The 17109-nt window shown below is 39.5% G+C and overlaps 1 protein-coding gene across 1 annotated transcript; it reads left to right on the plus strand.

The window, feature by feature from the left end:
• The first annotated feature begins 8067 nt into the window (after positions 1–8067).
• Positions 8068–8920, plus strand: LOC139348529 (myosin light chain 4-like). Its single transcript, XM_070988726.1, has one exon. It carries the CDS (start codon positions 8135–8137, stop codon positions 8741–8743), a length of 609 nt encoding a protein of 202 aa, XP_070844827.1. The 5' UTR covers positions 8068–8134; the 3' UTR covers positions 8744–8920.
• The last annotated feature ends 8189 nt before the right edge of the window (positions 8921–17109 follow it).

Consider the following 17109-nt stretch of genomic DNA (forward strand, 5'->3'; position numbering starts at 1 on the left):
TGAAAAGCATGTTGCAGAAAGCCAAAATAAATACATTAACAGCAAACATGCTGCAAATACAGAAAGAATACAAAGTCTGAAACACACAAACTCTGAAAGCAAACAACAGCAGTTTGCTGTTGTTTTACTTTTGGTGGATTTTTTTTTAAATGTGTTTTGGAATTGGCATCATTTCTGAAGCTGTTTTGGGCCAGTGCAGCACATTTCTTCTTGTCGCCCACTGTATCATTGAGATTAAAATCTCTTTTCCAAGAGCGCCCTGAGAACAAGAGGCACAATCAACAAACAGAAACCACACAATTACAGAATAAACAAGAAATTAATAAACACAGTTACAAGAATCATAAAAACATCTTTGTCCCCAAGGGGGATGTAGGACTCTCGGGGATGTAGGTTTCTACCTCAAACGAGTTCTGCCCATATTAGCGCGTACGTAAGGGATACCTAAGGTTAAGTAGTTACAGGATCGTGTACTGTATTTAGGTGGGAAAGGAGATATGAGGTAGCTTGGGGCAGCAGAGTTTTATAGATTAACTACATGAGATCGCTGTTTCTTCTTGACTGTAAGGACCTCCAGTGTAATACAGAGAACAGTGGTAAGTATGGAATTTGTCAGACATGGCACACAGGGTTTAGCTGCTGAAGTGTTAATGGGGCAGCATGACAACACATAGTCGAGGACAGACATGAAGACTGACTGCACAGTAGTTTTCCAGTCAGAAAAAGACAGATAGTCTGGTTTGATCCATTAATTTTTGAGTCAGATGTTGAATATAAATCTTGAAAGACAGTCTGCTGTCAAGCCAAAATCCTAAGTATGACTTAACAAGAGTAATCCAAGTGCCATTTAAAATTGGAATGGCAGCAATAGTCTGAGTCAGTGGTGGAGGTGGAGAGTATCACTTGGTCTTCTGTGCGTTTAAAACCAGTTTGTGTTTAAGGAGTGATGGCTGGAAAGCCTCAAAGGAGTCAGGGACTTGGCTGGGGTGGAGCCTGGGACGTGAAAATAGCATCATCAGCAAAAGAAATGGATATTCAAGTATTGCTTAGGTAGAATTAGATTTATGTATAATGCGAACTGAAATGGACCAATGACAAAGCCCTGTGGAAGCCCATTTCTGATAGTAAGAGGGCATAGCTGGTCCATTTAAGTGTGGCTTCATCTCGGCCTAGGTTGTAGTTTGTGGAGTATTTTATGATTGATGGTTGAGAGGTCAATAAAGAGGGCAGCACAAAATAGTTTTTAATCCAGGGATTGAAACGGCAGCTGTTATTGAGCTGTGATCCGGGCGAAAACCAGGCTATTGTGGCTGGTGTCTGTTTAGTGAGTCAATAAAGGTGTGTAGTTTAGATTTTTTAGTAGATTTTTGCTAAGAAAGTAAGTCAAACTTTGGGACGGTAGTTGTAGTGTGTTTAATGTATGCAATCAGACTTGACATCTGTTTTCCATTTGTCATGGCAGCCAATATCATTATTTTAATTACAGATAATCTGTGACTGGAAAAAGCCCTAATTAAAAAAAAAAAAAGATAAATTTAGAAGTCATCACTTCATCGCAAAGTGTAGTTCACTGAATGAAATAAAAATTATCATCAAAACATTGTATCTCAATATGTTCACTTACTGTACCTTGTTTTTTAATCCTTTCCACATAATAATCCCAAATTAGATGAACAAAGAACCAGTTTGAGCTATTTCTTATTTATTTGATCCTCATTAGCTGGCAGTGAGGGAACGTTACTCCTGGTGTCCACAAGAAAACATCAAAACCTCATTTGAAAATCAAGCAACACATTAGCTCTAATGAAATTAGAATAACAAATTGAGCAATCTGACATTGATGAGTGTTGAATTCTGCATGCAGACCACTGAAATATGTCGTTCGTTAACAAACAACAGCTCTTTGCAGGGATGAAGCCAAATCTGTCACTACTAAACATGTCAAACTAATGACATGCTTGTTGAAAAAAAAAAAAAAAAAAAAAAAAAAAAAAAAAAAAAAAAACTTAACACGACACTGATCCACCTCTGAAGTACAACTCGGGAGTGAAATATGAAATGAACAAATCCAGATATAATTGCCACAGCATCTGTGCATCATGTCAATATTTCACTAACTAGTTGCTGGAAATGTTTCTTTGAGCAGCTTTTTTTATTGACATAGCATTTGTATTATGGATAAGGCTGGCTGTTACAAATGTCTTATGGCTCAATGCAAATGTGTATTCTGTATGAAAAGATATTCTGGTTTGTATAATGGCGATGGAGTCTTTTCTTTTTGGCCAGAATGCATTACTTGAGTACAGACGCAGCTGATTTTGTGGAGAGGGACAGATGAACGAGAGGAGATGCAAAAAACTTAAAGTTTAGAGTCCACGTTTCTGTGGTAGATAGTGAAAGCAATCCAAAGACATGTTTGGTCCACTTTTGTTAGGATTAAGGGTCTGAATTAAACATACAAGCATTCCAGCTGAGAAAAGCACCTGGTAAGCTTCGAGGAAAACATCTCATAAGCCTGTGTGCTGCTGGGATAAACAGGTACAAGCCATTCAGAGACACACTCCAAACACGGCATCAGAGGCACATCGGAAATAGACCAGTCCAGCTGAGCAGGAGAGGATTCTGCCACCAAGCCAAGTACTCTGTAGAGAATATGGCGGGGGGGTTATGAATAGCCTGGAAACTTCCCTAATCTCCCCGTCAGAATTCCAAGCCAAGCTCGTGAGAAGGAGGCATAGTGCTCATTCCTGAGGGGGATGTGCGCTGTGATCCCCCAGCCATTGTTTGGAGCAGACAGAGGTATCTTATCTGACAAGAAACAAATGTAGACTGTAAAGTTGATAGAGTGTATCTCAGCATATTGAAATTCTGCAAGTTAATTTTATCATTAAGTCATCACACAGTCATGGTGTGTTGGCAGAAGAGGCTATTAAATTTTAAACACAGCGGCAAAGAAATTAAACAAGAAATGAGTAAAAATTTCAAACGCATAACACAGATCATCAAACTGCAATATTTTCAAGTTACTTTGTAATTACTTTCAAATTGTAGGAGTCAATTTTAGGTAATTTCTGTAACTTTCCATGCTGTTCTTTAGTCTGTCTCAAGGCCCTGAATATAACCACCTGAATTTTTTAACTGGGCTGGTGGATCTGATGGGCCTCTCAAAGGAAACAAGATACACTGATTGTCTGAATCACATATGATAATCTGACCCTGAGCGTGAAATGTGCTCTTCTCTGATTCAAGGTTCACTAGGTTAAGTCAGTGCTATTGTTATGAGTGCTGACATTCAATGCTTGGCTTCACTGATGGCGTACCTTTTTTTTTTTAACGACAAAGGTCGCCGCTATATATAACTCTGCATGAAAGACACAAAATTCTCTGTGCTTGGGGGCTTTATTCGGAAACATGCACTGTCTGTTATTCATCTGTGAAAAGAGTATTTGCAGATTCCATTTACTCCAAAGAATGTTTTTTTTTTTCTTTCTATAATGTATATTTTTTAAATTCCTCGCTTAAAGTGTAATTAGTCCAAACGCAATTCTTGGCCACCACTATTTTAAATGTAATATAAAACATTGGACTGAGTATCACAAATTGACTCCCCTCATTTCATATACAGCACCTCTTTATCATGTTGTAAACTTATTGTGTTTTGATTAATTTCAAATTGCTTGCTTTGCTTCAGTAGAGTGTGAAATGCACTTTCCCTTTTGTAGTTTTTCAATTTCTATCATTGTGAGCAGGGGGGGAAGAGTGTGGGGCAGGCAAGGCGAATGAACACATGGATGTCTGGTGTAATTAAGAAACTGAAGTATTAGAACAGGCAGTGCCTTCACCAGCTATAATTCATCAAACATGGTCTTAATTAAATTGTTTACACAGATGTCTGCAAGCTGGTTCCTGCAACAGTCATTCCAAATAACAACGCAATATTATTACTGGACACATAAGAAAAGTTTCATGTGGCCGTTCACTGCACTCTACAGGCCACCCTAAAATAGAGGAATTGATTCCTATCTGAGATTCGCGAATTCAAGCAAGCGCTAGGTCTCTGGAAGTTGCCTGTTTGGGGTGGCAGCAGTGGGGGTGGACATTAATGTTTAGGCAATAAATACCTCACTGTCAACACATAATTGAATCTTGATAAGCAGCTGCTAGGTATTTATAGTTGTTTTCACATACTAGTTCCACCAATTTATAGTATTTTTAGCAAGACGTAAATGTTTAAGTACAGTAGCTGGTTTTGGTATTGAGCAGCAGATTGATTTGATTTGATTTTTCAAGGGCAAATTAAGTTTTATTTTATATATTTAGTTTTTTGTCTCACACAGACAAAAATCAATAATGACAATAAATCACTTATTTTAGTGTTCTGTTTGTTATCTGAGTTGAGTGAAGTAATTCCTCATAAAACGGAGGGCTTCAGTCAGAAGAAAGAACTCCGGGCTGATTCCCCTTTTAGCCAGTTAACAAAATGTTGCATCTTTAACGTCTGAGTCACACTCTGTCAGGGCTATAGGAGGAATGTAACCGCTGTCTCAAACGCTCTCTTTTATTAGCCCACAGCAGACCAGTGGTCTGCCTGCCCTCATTCCCAGTGTTATCTCAGGGATTAAGGGCTTGCTGTCTTTGACCACCCTCTCTCCGCCTGGTTACACAGATATAAACAAACACTCTGAAGACCTCCACAAAAACACAGGCGTGCAAGCAGACAGTCACCCACACATGTGTTACCCAATGGAGTTAGAGGGAAAGGACTGACTATATGGAGGAATTTGGTGGATATGGTTTTCTATCCACCAAATATAGTATAGATTTTTTTTGTGTTCAACGATATCTCAGAATAGCTATTGTAAGGTAGACTGTGGGCAATATTGCAATATTTTCTTTTGTTTGACCACAAGCTGACCAACTACATAACTGTGACACAATCAACTATTTTATTTCATTACTTTTCATTACGGACTGAAATAATTTCAGTTGGAAACTGGGTTGATGAAAGCTATAAAACCCAAACTATGGGCTTAAAGAAGCTAAAAAGCTGCAGAGAGCTTGTAGATTTAGGAGTTATTCTTTCCTTTATATTGCATATAGTTATTTGACTCATTGTAAATGTAAAAACATATTGATTAGTGCAGCTTTAAAAATAAGGATAACCCACTATACCACAAAGTGACACCACTAACATCAACATCTGTTAAGAAAAACCGTAAGTGTTTACATTGCAGACCCTAGAGCCCCTACAAACCCATACAGGTTACCGTAGCATGAAGGTATCAGTATTCAGTAAAGAAAGACTGGAAAAGACATATACCACATCATCAAGAGACCCAGCAGTGAATATATAAATATGTGCGCTCTAATATTGGACATATGAGTCATATCCTGGGTTTTAATCATATCTCCCTCGACATGATTGTAGTGTCATCCAGTGCCTGCTTTCTTTGCAATTGTGCTGTCAGCGCCTTGGCATACCCATGAGTTTCTGTTCTGTCTGCAGTGACTACATCTTCAATATAATTTGAAAGAACGCCATTTGGTTTATGCCTGCCTGGACACTTGGACGTAACACTGTAAAACTGCCATGCACTGTCACTCCTGGATTTTGGCTTCTTTATGTTATTGCCAGCTATGGAGCACAGGAACAACAGTCTGAGATAAAACAGCTCCGTTCAGCATGTGCAGACAGCTGACAGCTCTTTAAAGATTGTACGGACCGATGAAATTATGAATTGTTTGACTTCACATGCTGAAAGCAGTAATCGACTGGTTCAGTTGCTGCAAGAGCAGAGGGCTGATTGAAGCCTTGTTTGAAGGAAGTTTGACGGCAAGCAGGAACAATGACAAGTCTGTCCCTCCACGACCTATCTAGCCAGCATCACATCTGTGTGCACCTGAGTGACAGCTTGACAAAGCTTCTGCTCCAGAGTTTTGCTCAGATGCTCAAGCCACAAAACTGACTGCAATGGTTTGTTTCTCTGTGAAACCATTGTTTGATGTCATGTTTCTCACTGGTTCATTCAACATGGGGTTTACCTTTGCTGAAATTCAAAGACGCCAACCAACAGACACCATAACTCTGAATGTGAGAGGATTAAATGGCTCCTAGCAGAATGCACTATCATGAAAGCAGGTGTGATTGATATATATGGATTAATTTGAACCTTTTGGTGAGTGAAATGACGGTAATCATTACCAGTGAGTAACCCATCCAAGTGAAGAGGATAGCAAATGAGGTAAGAGATTGAACCATTTTGTCATTTATTTTTATTCTGTAATGACCATGAGGGAAATACCTTGAATCTTACATATATGGCATTTCAGTATAGATATTCCATTTGGCCTCTCTTGCAGGTCTCAGTCTTTGTTTCTGTCAGGCACAAAATGTGCACATTCCCACATGCACACCAAAAGACGACAAATTAGCTGTCAGTTTTACTAGCCATGTGACCTCAAAAGCAAAGAGAAAGGAGATAATGATCTTAGGGTAAGGACAACTATACAGACATACACACACACACTCACACATGCATACACACCCACACATACACACATCTGTACACTTTAACTACACTATCCAAGGACTCTTGATTGACGGATCAAGGGGGACTGGCATGAAGACAGAGAAGGGTAAATGCGATTATCGCATGGCAGGCTTTAGCTGTCTTAAAGTGAGTTGATAAACTGTGATGCATGCATAAAATTAAAGTTGCTGTGATTAAAATTGTGGCACAGAACTGCACATCCCATATATACCCTCCCATAAATGAAATGAATGTTTTGTTGGTTCATTTATCATTCACTGAAGGGTATTACAGAGCAGTCATCTACATAAAGCCAAGTGACATATTACGTATTTATAAACTAGACACATAATGGAATTGCCTCGCTTGCTTTCACCTTGTAACTGTGCAAGATATACTATAGTGTATAAAGAGTTGAGCATGGGAATATGCAGACAATGGACATATTCAAAGCACACAGGATGCTGCCAGTCAAACATCTGAATAACCAGTATCTTAGTTAAAGCACTGCGTAATCATGTAAGCAAATTAAAAATGTAATTCTTTTTTTCAATCGTATTTCTTTTTCATGTAGAAATGATCTATTTATTTGGAATATGCCTTGAGTGCTCTAATCGGGCACCTGCAGCAGACAACAGATATACCGTATCACAATTGCTGCTGGCACTGAATGTATTTTTTAACATTTATGGGCTTAACTGGTTGACCTTTCCAGTACATCAGTCTTTAATAAAGCATTAATTAAGAGTCCCTTTCAGATCTGTGAGAGCTTGCCAGGTTCCTAAATATGGTGGAGCTAAGCCACTCAGTGACAGGATGGAAAATGCAAGCGATCATTTATCTGGGAAATGAGAAATTGCCAAAATCCCCAAACGTATCATTGAGCGCTGATACTATCCAGACACATCTCTCATTGAAAAAAGGTTTGGCAGACCTTCTGTCTCTTAAAAAACTATAAAGCTGTTACATAAATTCTAAGGCAGGTTTAATACATTTCCCTCAAGCCCTATCACGTTATTATCTCAAAAGGGATGCCCTCCTCTTATTATAAAAATAATACATCATAGCAAGTCCCAAAGCGTACCGATCCATCCAGAGACCTCTTACATAAAATAATTAACTATTTGTGAGTTCGCCACAACAATATTCTGGAGGAACACACACACATACACGCACAAAGCATTGTTCCAGAAAGCAGTGATTCCCAGACTTTCAGCAGTTAGCGAGCAAAGCTATTTTGGTCCCTCTCCCTCATGGGCTCATATACCGGCTGTACTCTGATCCCTTTGTCCATCAGAGAGACAGAGCATTTTCAGCCTAATGCAACTGGACCCTTGCTAATGACAGCAAATAGCCCTGTCGGCTAGATGACAGCAGCTGAGAACAATACTTAATGTTGACATCACTTGCTATGGGAATCTATTTCAGGTTTCTTCCTTTTATAGGTGTGCTGTTGGAAATTGCTATCTTGCTCCCTAGACACAGCACATATAAAAGCTTTGGAGGAAGAGGTGACCCTCTGTGCTTGGGAATCACTTCGAATCCCTTCAGACTCTTGCGTGTTTCTCAACAAGTTCCGGCTCACCTTTGAATCCCTTAACAACATGGCACCAAAGAAAATTGAACCAAAGAAACCTGAGCCCAAAAAGCCAGAGCCAAAGAAAGATGCGGCTCCAGCTGCTAAGCCAGCTCCTCCTCCAGAGCCACTGCCTGAGCCACCCAAGGAGCCTGCGTTTGATCCCAAGAGCATCACTCTTGAGTACAGCGCTGACCAGATTGAGGAGTTCAAGGAGGCCTTCACCTTGTTCGACCGCACGCCAACCGGAGAAATGAAGATCACGTACGCCCAGTGCGGAGACGTGATGCGAGCTCTGGGCCAGAACCCTACCAATGCAGATGTGCTCAAAGTGCTCGGGAAACCACGGCCAGAGGACATGAGCACTAAAATGGTGGACTTTGAGACCTTTTTGCCAATGCTGCAGCATATTTCCCGTGCAAAAGATCAAGGCAACTTTGAGGATTTTGTGGAGGGGCTCAGAGTTTTTGACAAGGAAGGCAATGGCACCATCATGGGAGCAGAGCTGCGTCATGTGCTGGCAACTCTGGGAGAAAGGATGACAGAAGACGAGGTGGACAGACTGATGGCTGGACAGGAGGATGCCAATGGGTGCATCAACTATGCCTCTTTTGTCAAGCATATTCTCTCTGGGTGAAAGGGACTTTCAACCATTAAGACTTAATTTTACCTCTGTTCTCCACTTTCTGGATTTGTGCTTTGTCCATGTAGAGGTGAGCATGTCACTTAGTGTGTGACATTATTTTGCTGACAAAAGCAGTTAATGTTCAGTGAAAGAATGATGGCCTCCAAGACCTCTGATTAGTTCTTTTTAATAAGCTCTCTGAAATATAATGGAATGCCAGTATGATAAGGATATGGACATCATAAAGAAAATTCCATTAATAAAGGAAACATGATTACAAACTGCCTCACAAATGTCATTTCAGTATACCAAAGTTTAAATTTGAAGAGAAAATGATTGAAATGAAATGAAATGTACGATTCATGCAGGATTGCTGATAAAAGTGCTCACTTTATGTCTATTCAACTTTTCGCATCAACAGTGTTAATGTGATTAGGGAACAGTATTGTTGGGACGAAAAAAAAACAAACAAATAGGATTTGGCTCCATCTGAAAATAGAACAGATCGGATTCTATTCTACTTTACACAAAGAGCGTGCTTGTCATTGTGCTTGAGGGGCAGCTGCTGTGGATCAAGATATACTCCCACATTTTGGACGCACATACAGACACACATGCACACGTATACGTGCACACAGACATCCACTTCCTTTTGACAATTACAAGACAGGTGCTCCAAGGATAGGCCCTCATCTCTTCTGCAGCTGCTGACAGAACAATTGGTGTTGCCTTTTAAAAGCAAGCATTTTATGCTATTTTGTTTTTTTGAGCAGTGTTTAAAAAATATGTTCAGGTCACCAAAGTTGATTTCCTCATAATTTAGCTGCCCTGAACTATAAGAATATGGCCACCTCATATTGCTACTCATCACTTCAGCAGATTAGTACATCAACTTATCCATGTCTCATTAACTCTGTTAGCACATGGTTAGGAACACTCCCAAACATCTACAGATTGCACATTACAGGAGAAGCTTGTACAGCTGCATTAAGCAAGTTGTTGACCACTAGGGGGCGAGGGGTGTTAGACTGCTACATGTTCAATTTCAAAAGTCAAGTGTGCTCTTTGGCTTGCCATCATTTTGCAGTGAGTGTCACATTTGGCTCGTGCAAGTTCATTTAATGAATACGGCTGACCATGGTTTATGGAAGGATTTGGTGAGAGCTGTTGGAACTCAACCATATGGACCAGTGAGCTGAAAGCGGTTGAAAGATTTTTTTTTTTCATTCACAGTGGAGTTGACAGCACTGGAAACCCACATCATGAGAAATTACTTTTTCAATGTCAAAATTGGACACAGAGTTGTAGAAAAAGAAAAAAAAAAAAACTTACAAGGTTATTTGTGTAGTTTGGAATTTGAAGTGTAAAAGCAGCTCGGGTACAGCATGTCCCTTTCTGCAAGTCGTATTTCACAGTTCAGACAATTCTCAACAATATTCAGACCTTTCTGTGGTGTTATGCTGTGCCATGCAATACAACTCAATCATGCAATAGTTCCTTTTTATGCCTACCATGGAGAGATGAACAGTGAACATAGAGCTGGTAGTCCAATTTGGATGACTCGTGTTAGCTGTTGTATCTTCACTTCTGGAATCGCATTTGTTGATAACAGGAACTGGCATTTTGACAACTAAGCATTTAGCCTAAAACTATTGTTTTTTAATAATGTATGAATGCAAAGTGGGAGGGAGAATTTGTTTCCTTTTTAGCAGTGGACAGGGAGGCCTTGATATGAACCCTTACTGGACTGATAAGTGCAAAAGAGAATTGCACATGATCTCAGATGATGAGAAATACACTGAGGAAATTAACTATACGCTGCTTTAAAAAAAAAATTAAAAAAATCAAAGACCTCTGGTGCGTAGATTTGGAACAGTGCATCATCCAATTTATTACAAGTATAAACAATAAAATGGTCTCTGTGCTCTTCTGTGCTTTGGAAACATTTTACCTCGTTAAAAGTTTACCTGCACTATCTTTGAGACTGACGATCTGAATTTAATGAAAACCAAAGCCAACAAAAACAAATTATGTTCAAATGTGAAATCAACTAATATACCATATTATTGTTATTGAAATAAAAATTATTTCTAATCCTACATGAACTCTTAAGTCAGACCATCTTTAACCTAAAGACAAACTTAAGAAATGCTCACTCTTAAGCTGTCTCAATGTAGAAAATGTAATGTAATGTAAAAATACATACCAGCTGCAAAATACACATTTTGCCAACTTCACAGTGGATTGTAGCACACAGTTCATAAAAGCAACCTGAATTTCATCAGTAGCAGATTTATTCTCTGATAACTGCCACAACAATAAACCATCCATCCATGCTTCATGGCTCAGCCTCCCAAACACTGTTTCAGCATTTGCTGCTGTGTAATCATAATTGTCCTTGCTGGCTAATTTTGTCATCGCCACAGAGATAACAGAACTGAATTAGGCCAATTATTTTAGCATTCTGAATAGTTAATGTTTGCACTTGAACCGTCTGCTTGCATTATTTTAATGCACTTGGCACTGCCAGTGTGCTGCTCCACTATGTTTTACTTTTTAGTGCTTAATTCAACCTTTTCATTTTGCTTTTTTGCTGTCTGGTTTGAGGACAGTACTGTCAAAATTCAGCAGTCTCGACAAGTCTGGTCAATGTAGGGTTCTACTAATTTGATGGAGGAGCCATCTATTTATTCCCCTACTGTAGGTTCCTGTTGGTTGGCGTGTTACTTGTGTGTGTTTGAACGTAAAGACAGCGAGTGAGTGTGAGTGCGATCTCCTGTCAGCTCTGCCTGCAGCAAGGCTCAATGTTGTCAGCCCACACTCCAACCACAAACGGTACAGACCCACCAGTATCTGGTACCTGGTGATTCCCACTCACTAAACACACAGGAGTGTGCACACAGTTCAGAACGTTTGGTTGCTCCTTTGCTGCTCTACTCTTTGAATTACAATACATCCTATTTATATAGTGAATGTAATGGGCTGTATGCAAGAACAGCTTTAGATGCATTCTGCAACTGCAGGGAGGACTGAGTTACAGTCACTGTGGGAAGCTTAGCCTTGTTTATCATTTAGGTTATGACTAATTCATGCAACTTTCAGATTTAGATAGTGATATGTAGTTTGAATGCCAGTCATTAAGATTGTCATAGCACTATGAAGCCAAAGTCAATTATGAACCATTTTCCCAACAAATTAACAACTGAATTAGAATGTGGGATAGCATTTTAAACACACTGTGGTTACAGGCTATTTTTGGCTTACTGTAGAAGCAGTAGAAAGATGCAGCTAAATAGGCAGAAGTGGCACTTAGTCTGTGCAGCTGTCAAGCACATGCAAAGGAGGTGCTTAGTGCGCTGGGCATCCAGCTCCGTACCCGGTTGAGAGGCAGCCAGTAATTTAGACCCATCGTGATTAATCAGCAGCTGTTAGCTTTAAAGTCCTTTGTCAACTAGGTGGGGCCCTTGGCTGCGAGAATCCACCAGCTTGTGTACATAAGATTTCATTTTAGTTGTGCCAAGCATTTTCTATACAAAAGGTGGACTCAACGAGTGTGTCACAGAGGCGATGCCTCCGATTTTAATAGCCATGGTTTCTCCTGTTGTTGGTGTTTTAGAGGGCATTATATTAAAATGTCAGATATACAAACTGCTCTCCACATGGTTCTAGCAGCCCAGGTGGCAGCATAAAACACCACAGTCCACACGCACTTGCACAGAAGTATCAAGTGGCATTTCTCATTTAAAGTGGTAATTTGTGAGATCCTCATATTTTGCCAAGGGTAGCATGCAGTGTTTGGTGCCAGGCAGTTATTGCTGTAGCAATCTTGCACTGTACCTTATTTTAGGTGTCAAACTGTGTAATGAGTACTGAGTTGTCTCTTACCATGAATTTTAATTTTCTGTACTGGTCTTGTCATTGTTATTGAAATGCATCACATTCCTCTGTGGGAAAGGATTTCTCATGAGCTGTAGACTGTCCCTTGGACATCCATTACTAATAGCAAATGGTGAAAACAGACATTTATCTTTTTGCTTTCTGCAATAATCTGGCTACGTGCACAGTTTCAGTGCAGATTTCTAATGTCCAGTTTAATGCTGTTTAGCTCAGCAGTTACAAATTACCATGAGAGTGATGACAAAGACAAATGGCAACATTGATTATAAAACAACCAGGAGTCAAAGAAGGTGTGCCAAGGTCAAGATCAGCCAGCATCGTTTGTTAGCAGCCTGTCATTTTTCACGGGGGAGCAACAAATTCACCACTCTCTATTAAGAATAGATGAACTCATTTCATTTACCAGGGAGTCTGACTGGATTTTGAATTACAAGAGCAGGTCAAATTTATGGATAAGGCATATTGTGTTCGCAAAAATCCTGGATATGATGAAAAGGAGACATCTCCACCCTAAGCTACAAATCCCATCAACGCTTAAACATTGTCCCATACATGATGAGATTGCTAACTCTGCTCAGTAGGTGAGAATCACTTTAACAGACATTCATACCAGCCACAACTTGATTATATGATACATAATATCTGCCTTTGAAATCTACTTGAACGAACTGTCTCAGCTCTTTATTTACAGGTCACACAGATGATTTGCAGTCTTCTCTTAGCTGGCACTGAATGGATAAAAACATCACTCATAACTGTGCCTTCACATGCAGATACAAGCAGTTAGAAATCAATAAACTGTTTTTGGATGTGAGCACCATCACACTAAATCCCTTGAGATAGCTTTCAAAAAGAGTATCTCTACTGCTGCAATGTGCAACAAAGTCAGATTTCTAAAACTTCGTCTGCCATTAGCATGAAAACCAGCTGCCCCTGAGTTACTGATTTTCATTGTGATGCACAACTCCACAAAGCTTGTTAGCATTAATGACATTAGCGTGCAAGTGTCCTGTTTACTGATGACAGCTAAGTAATCCCTCTGATGCTGCGCTTAAAAGAAATTACAGCTGAGATATGTAATGCACCATTTCTTTGTTTTAGGCTGATTTTGTCCATAAATTACACTTGTGTTCTCACCTGAAGCTTTTGAGCTCTTAAAACAAAACAATTAGGTGGATTAATCAAACATCTGGTATTCTCTTGGGGTGAGTGCATGCACAATCAAGGTGTTAAGCACATCAATTGAAACATTTTATAGTATTTGCTGTAATTTTTCATTTTTAAATCACATCATGCAGCTTGAAAATTGAGGATCAACACTTGGGAAAACAATGTGAAAGTGAGCACAAACTGGAGGGAATTTTTATGTAGGCAACTAGTTTTCTTTTGATTTGTTTTAGATTCGTACAAAGCACATTGTTTGAATGATTACAGGCTGAGAATATGTGACACAGATGACTCACAATGTCAATACAGTCTGTGGCTCTTTGATAAGCCTTTTGTGCAATGTCCTTTATTGCATATTGCAGGCAAAGCGAAGCCTCTATAATAAACTGTCTCTATCCTCACAGCTGCTTTCATTACTGTTCATTCAACACATACTGTGTCCAGGGATCAATACTCCTTCACCTTGTGCAGCAGAAGCCAGATTAGATGCAGCTCCAAGGGCAATAATGAGGAGCGCCTGATCTTGCTTCTCACAAACATGTATCTATAGTGTTTTAGCTCATCTGTCTGAGAGAAATGAAGGCCAGGTGCATTAGTGTTATAACAGTCTCTCTGATATTTGCATACAGAGACAATTTCTCACAAAGCAATCCATTTAAACAATTACTCCCAAATATGATATGATATATGATTCTAGATGATTGGATAAACCCATTAGAACTCTATTTGGCAATTGGGTGAAAACTGACTAAACCCATGAGAGTGCTGTAGATTTCCTTTTTAGTTTCATGAAGGGAAAATTAGAGGGAAAATTTCCCTTAGTGGAAAAAAAATATAAATCTCTTGAAAAGCAGAATGTAGCAGCCCAGGGTGCGAAAATAATGGTCAGGTTACATAGTATGACGAGCGACAAAGTCAGCAGAGGATGGAGGTTGGGGTGGATGATTGGTCAAGCACAGGAAACCACTATTCGGGTCCCGAGTGAGGCCAAGAGTCAACGCTGGCTTAGTTTAACTTACATACCAAACTGAACTTAAATAAGTACGCTTATTTTAACTCAAACCGTGATCATTTCGTGAACCTGACCAAGTTGTTTTGTTGCCTAAACCAAACCAAGCTGTAGCAGATTCACAACGCTAACCATGTGTTTGCCTGGTGTGCCTGCTGGTACTCTCCAAAGGTCATATATTTTGGATATTTGGAGTCATATAGGTCATTTTGGTAGTCATTGGAAAACGTGTTTCAAAACCCACTTTAAACACTCAACACTTAATAGTCCTGTATCATATGCAAATATGATGTATATTTTCAGTGAGAAAATAACACATTGTGGTCATTGGGTCAAATCTTGATCTCAAAAAGCGAAAGAGTGAATATCTACCATTCAGTAACAGGCTTGAAGTTGCTGGGACAGTGTTCCTCCATGGTGATTTATGGATTGTACGCCAGTTTGGAATTTTCTCAGATTTCCCTCATGGTTTCCTAAAATATTAATTAACTAGTGTCTCTTATTGCATTGTAGGATGTTGAGAGGCAGCAGAGAACATAATCATCAACCTTGTTTATCTTATTAAAAATTCTGAAGTTAACTCTTAACTTTCACAGAGAAAGCTGAGGTAAAGTTAGAGGGGAAGTATTTGGCCTTTATTGGTTCATTCTCACCATTATGTCTGGGAAAACTAATAGGCTGCCATGAACCTGTTTGCCAACTTATAGGCAGCCCACCACCATTTATTTTAATACCCCATAATATATCCTCAAACTGAAAACACAACATCCAAACAATGTAAAATGGTTAATATGGAGTTTTTTGTTTGTTAAAGAACACTACAGGCTATACAAGGCCACGGCAAGACTATAATGTCTGTCTAATGCCTCATAGGTAAACCAGTGCCCAGAACAGAGCTACCACTAAGCTGTGTCTCACCTTTAAAAAAATCCTTCATTTGACATTTATTATTCTGGCTGGCCTATAAATAAAAATAATTTCTTAGTGAGGACAATGTTTTTCTGCCAGTTTCATGCCTGCCCATAGGGAAGGTGAGCCCTTGCCTAAACCTCCAGAGATGTCTCCTTTGCCATCCTCAGCAGCATGATGCTATTATTTTTCTGTTGTCTGTGCTCCTCGACAAGGAGTCAACCTGGCCGTCATGCTGGAACTTAAAGCCTCAGCAGTTCCCATCAGCAGAGAACGAGAAAAACACAAGTCTGACTTGTAGGTCTGAAGTTCTCATCAAAGCAATGATACAACATTTCCTCTAACGGTTTAATCCTTTTTTAAAATGTGTAATTTATACTGTTATTTGATAGAATCCTGTAGAGAGACTGAGCAGACTGATGGAGGGTTCGACCACCTGTTAGAAAAATCCCTTGTTGGATTATCTTGTTCTCAGCATCTTAACAATTAAATGCAGTGTGGAAATGCAGTGAAATAAGAGCCAGATTTTTATTTTTTTTTAACACATACAGAAGAAAGCCTTCACATTCACACTAAACTAACTTCAGATATCGTATCATACAGCACCAATACTGAGGTCAATTCATGTAGCCTATGAAAATGTGTCCATTGTTCACTCACTTTGAAGTTAATTATGAAGCTTGTGTACCTTCAAAAAGCACTTTGACATATTCTGAACAAGTACCAAAAGAGAAATCTTGCCTCTCCAGAGATCTCGAAATGTGGATTTGATATGAATAAAACAAAACAGGTTTTAAGCTTCAGCTGTATTTGAAAAACTAAAGGCTGTGGATATGGATACTATAAAGGTGAGTAACGTCATTCTGGAGAATGATCGCTGGCTGTCTGTTCTGTGCGTGGTTGTGTTGTGTTTTTTGCACAGCCTTGTCTCTGTAGATCGAAAACAAAGTGTCTGAGCTGCACAATACTGTGGCAGCTAATCAGCAACAGGTGGCGTTCGTGCTCATGCACAGGACATGGGGAAGGGGAGGGGAGATAGAGGGGGACGGTAAATCTGGCATGCTAGTGTTGTGCGATCACATGGTGAATAAGAGATGGCAAAATCAACAATCTCTCTCTGGAATGACTCAGCCCACCTTTAATCGGGTGCCTGTTGGCAAGTCACGCTGCTTGTACATACCATGTAAGATTTCATTTAATTGTGAGGATTCTACCAAAACATTTTTTTTCTCTGTTTGTATGTGGGTGTGCATAAATCAACAAAGATACCAGTTTTCAAACTGCCAAGTTGTGAAATCCTCTCTCAAAGGCATTGACGTCTCTGTGTTGCGGCTGCATAGAAACACAGTCCCCCAACTTTGTCTACAAAGTAGCACTTCTCAACACGTATATACAG

Source organism: Chaetodon trifascialis, chromosome 20, assembly GCF_039877785.1.
Source record: "Chaetodon trifascialis isolate fChaTrf1 chromosome 20, fChaTrf1.hap1, whole genome shotgun sequence".
NCBI classification, from domain to species: domain Eukaryota; kingdom Metazoa; phylum Chordata; class Actinopteri; order Chaetodontiformes; family Chaetodontidae; genus Chaetodon; species Chaetodon trifascialis.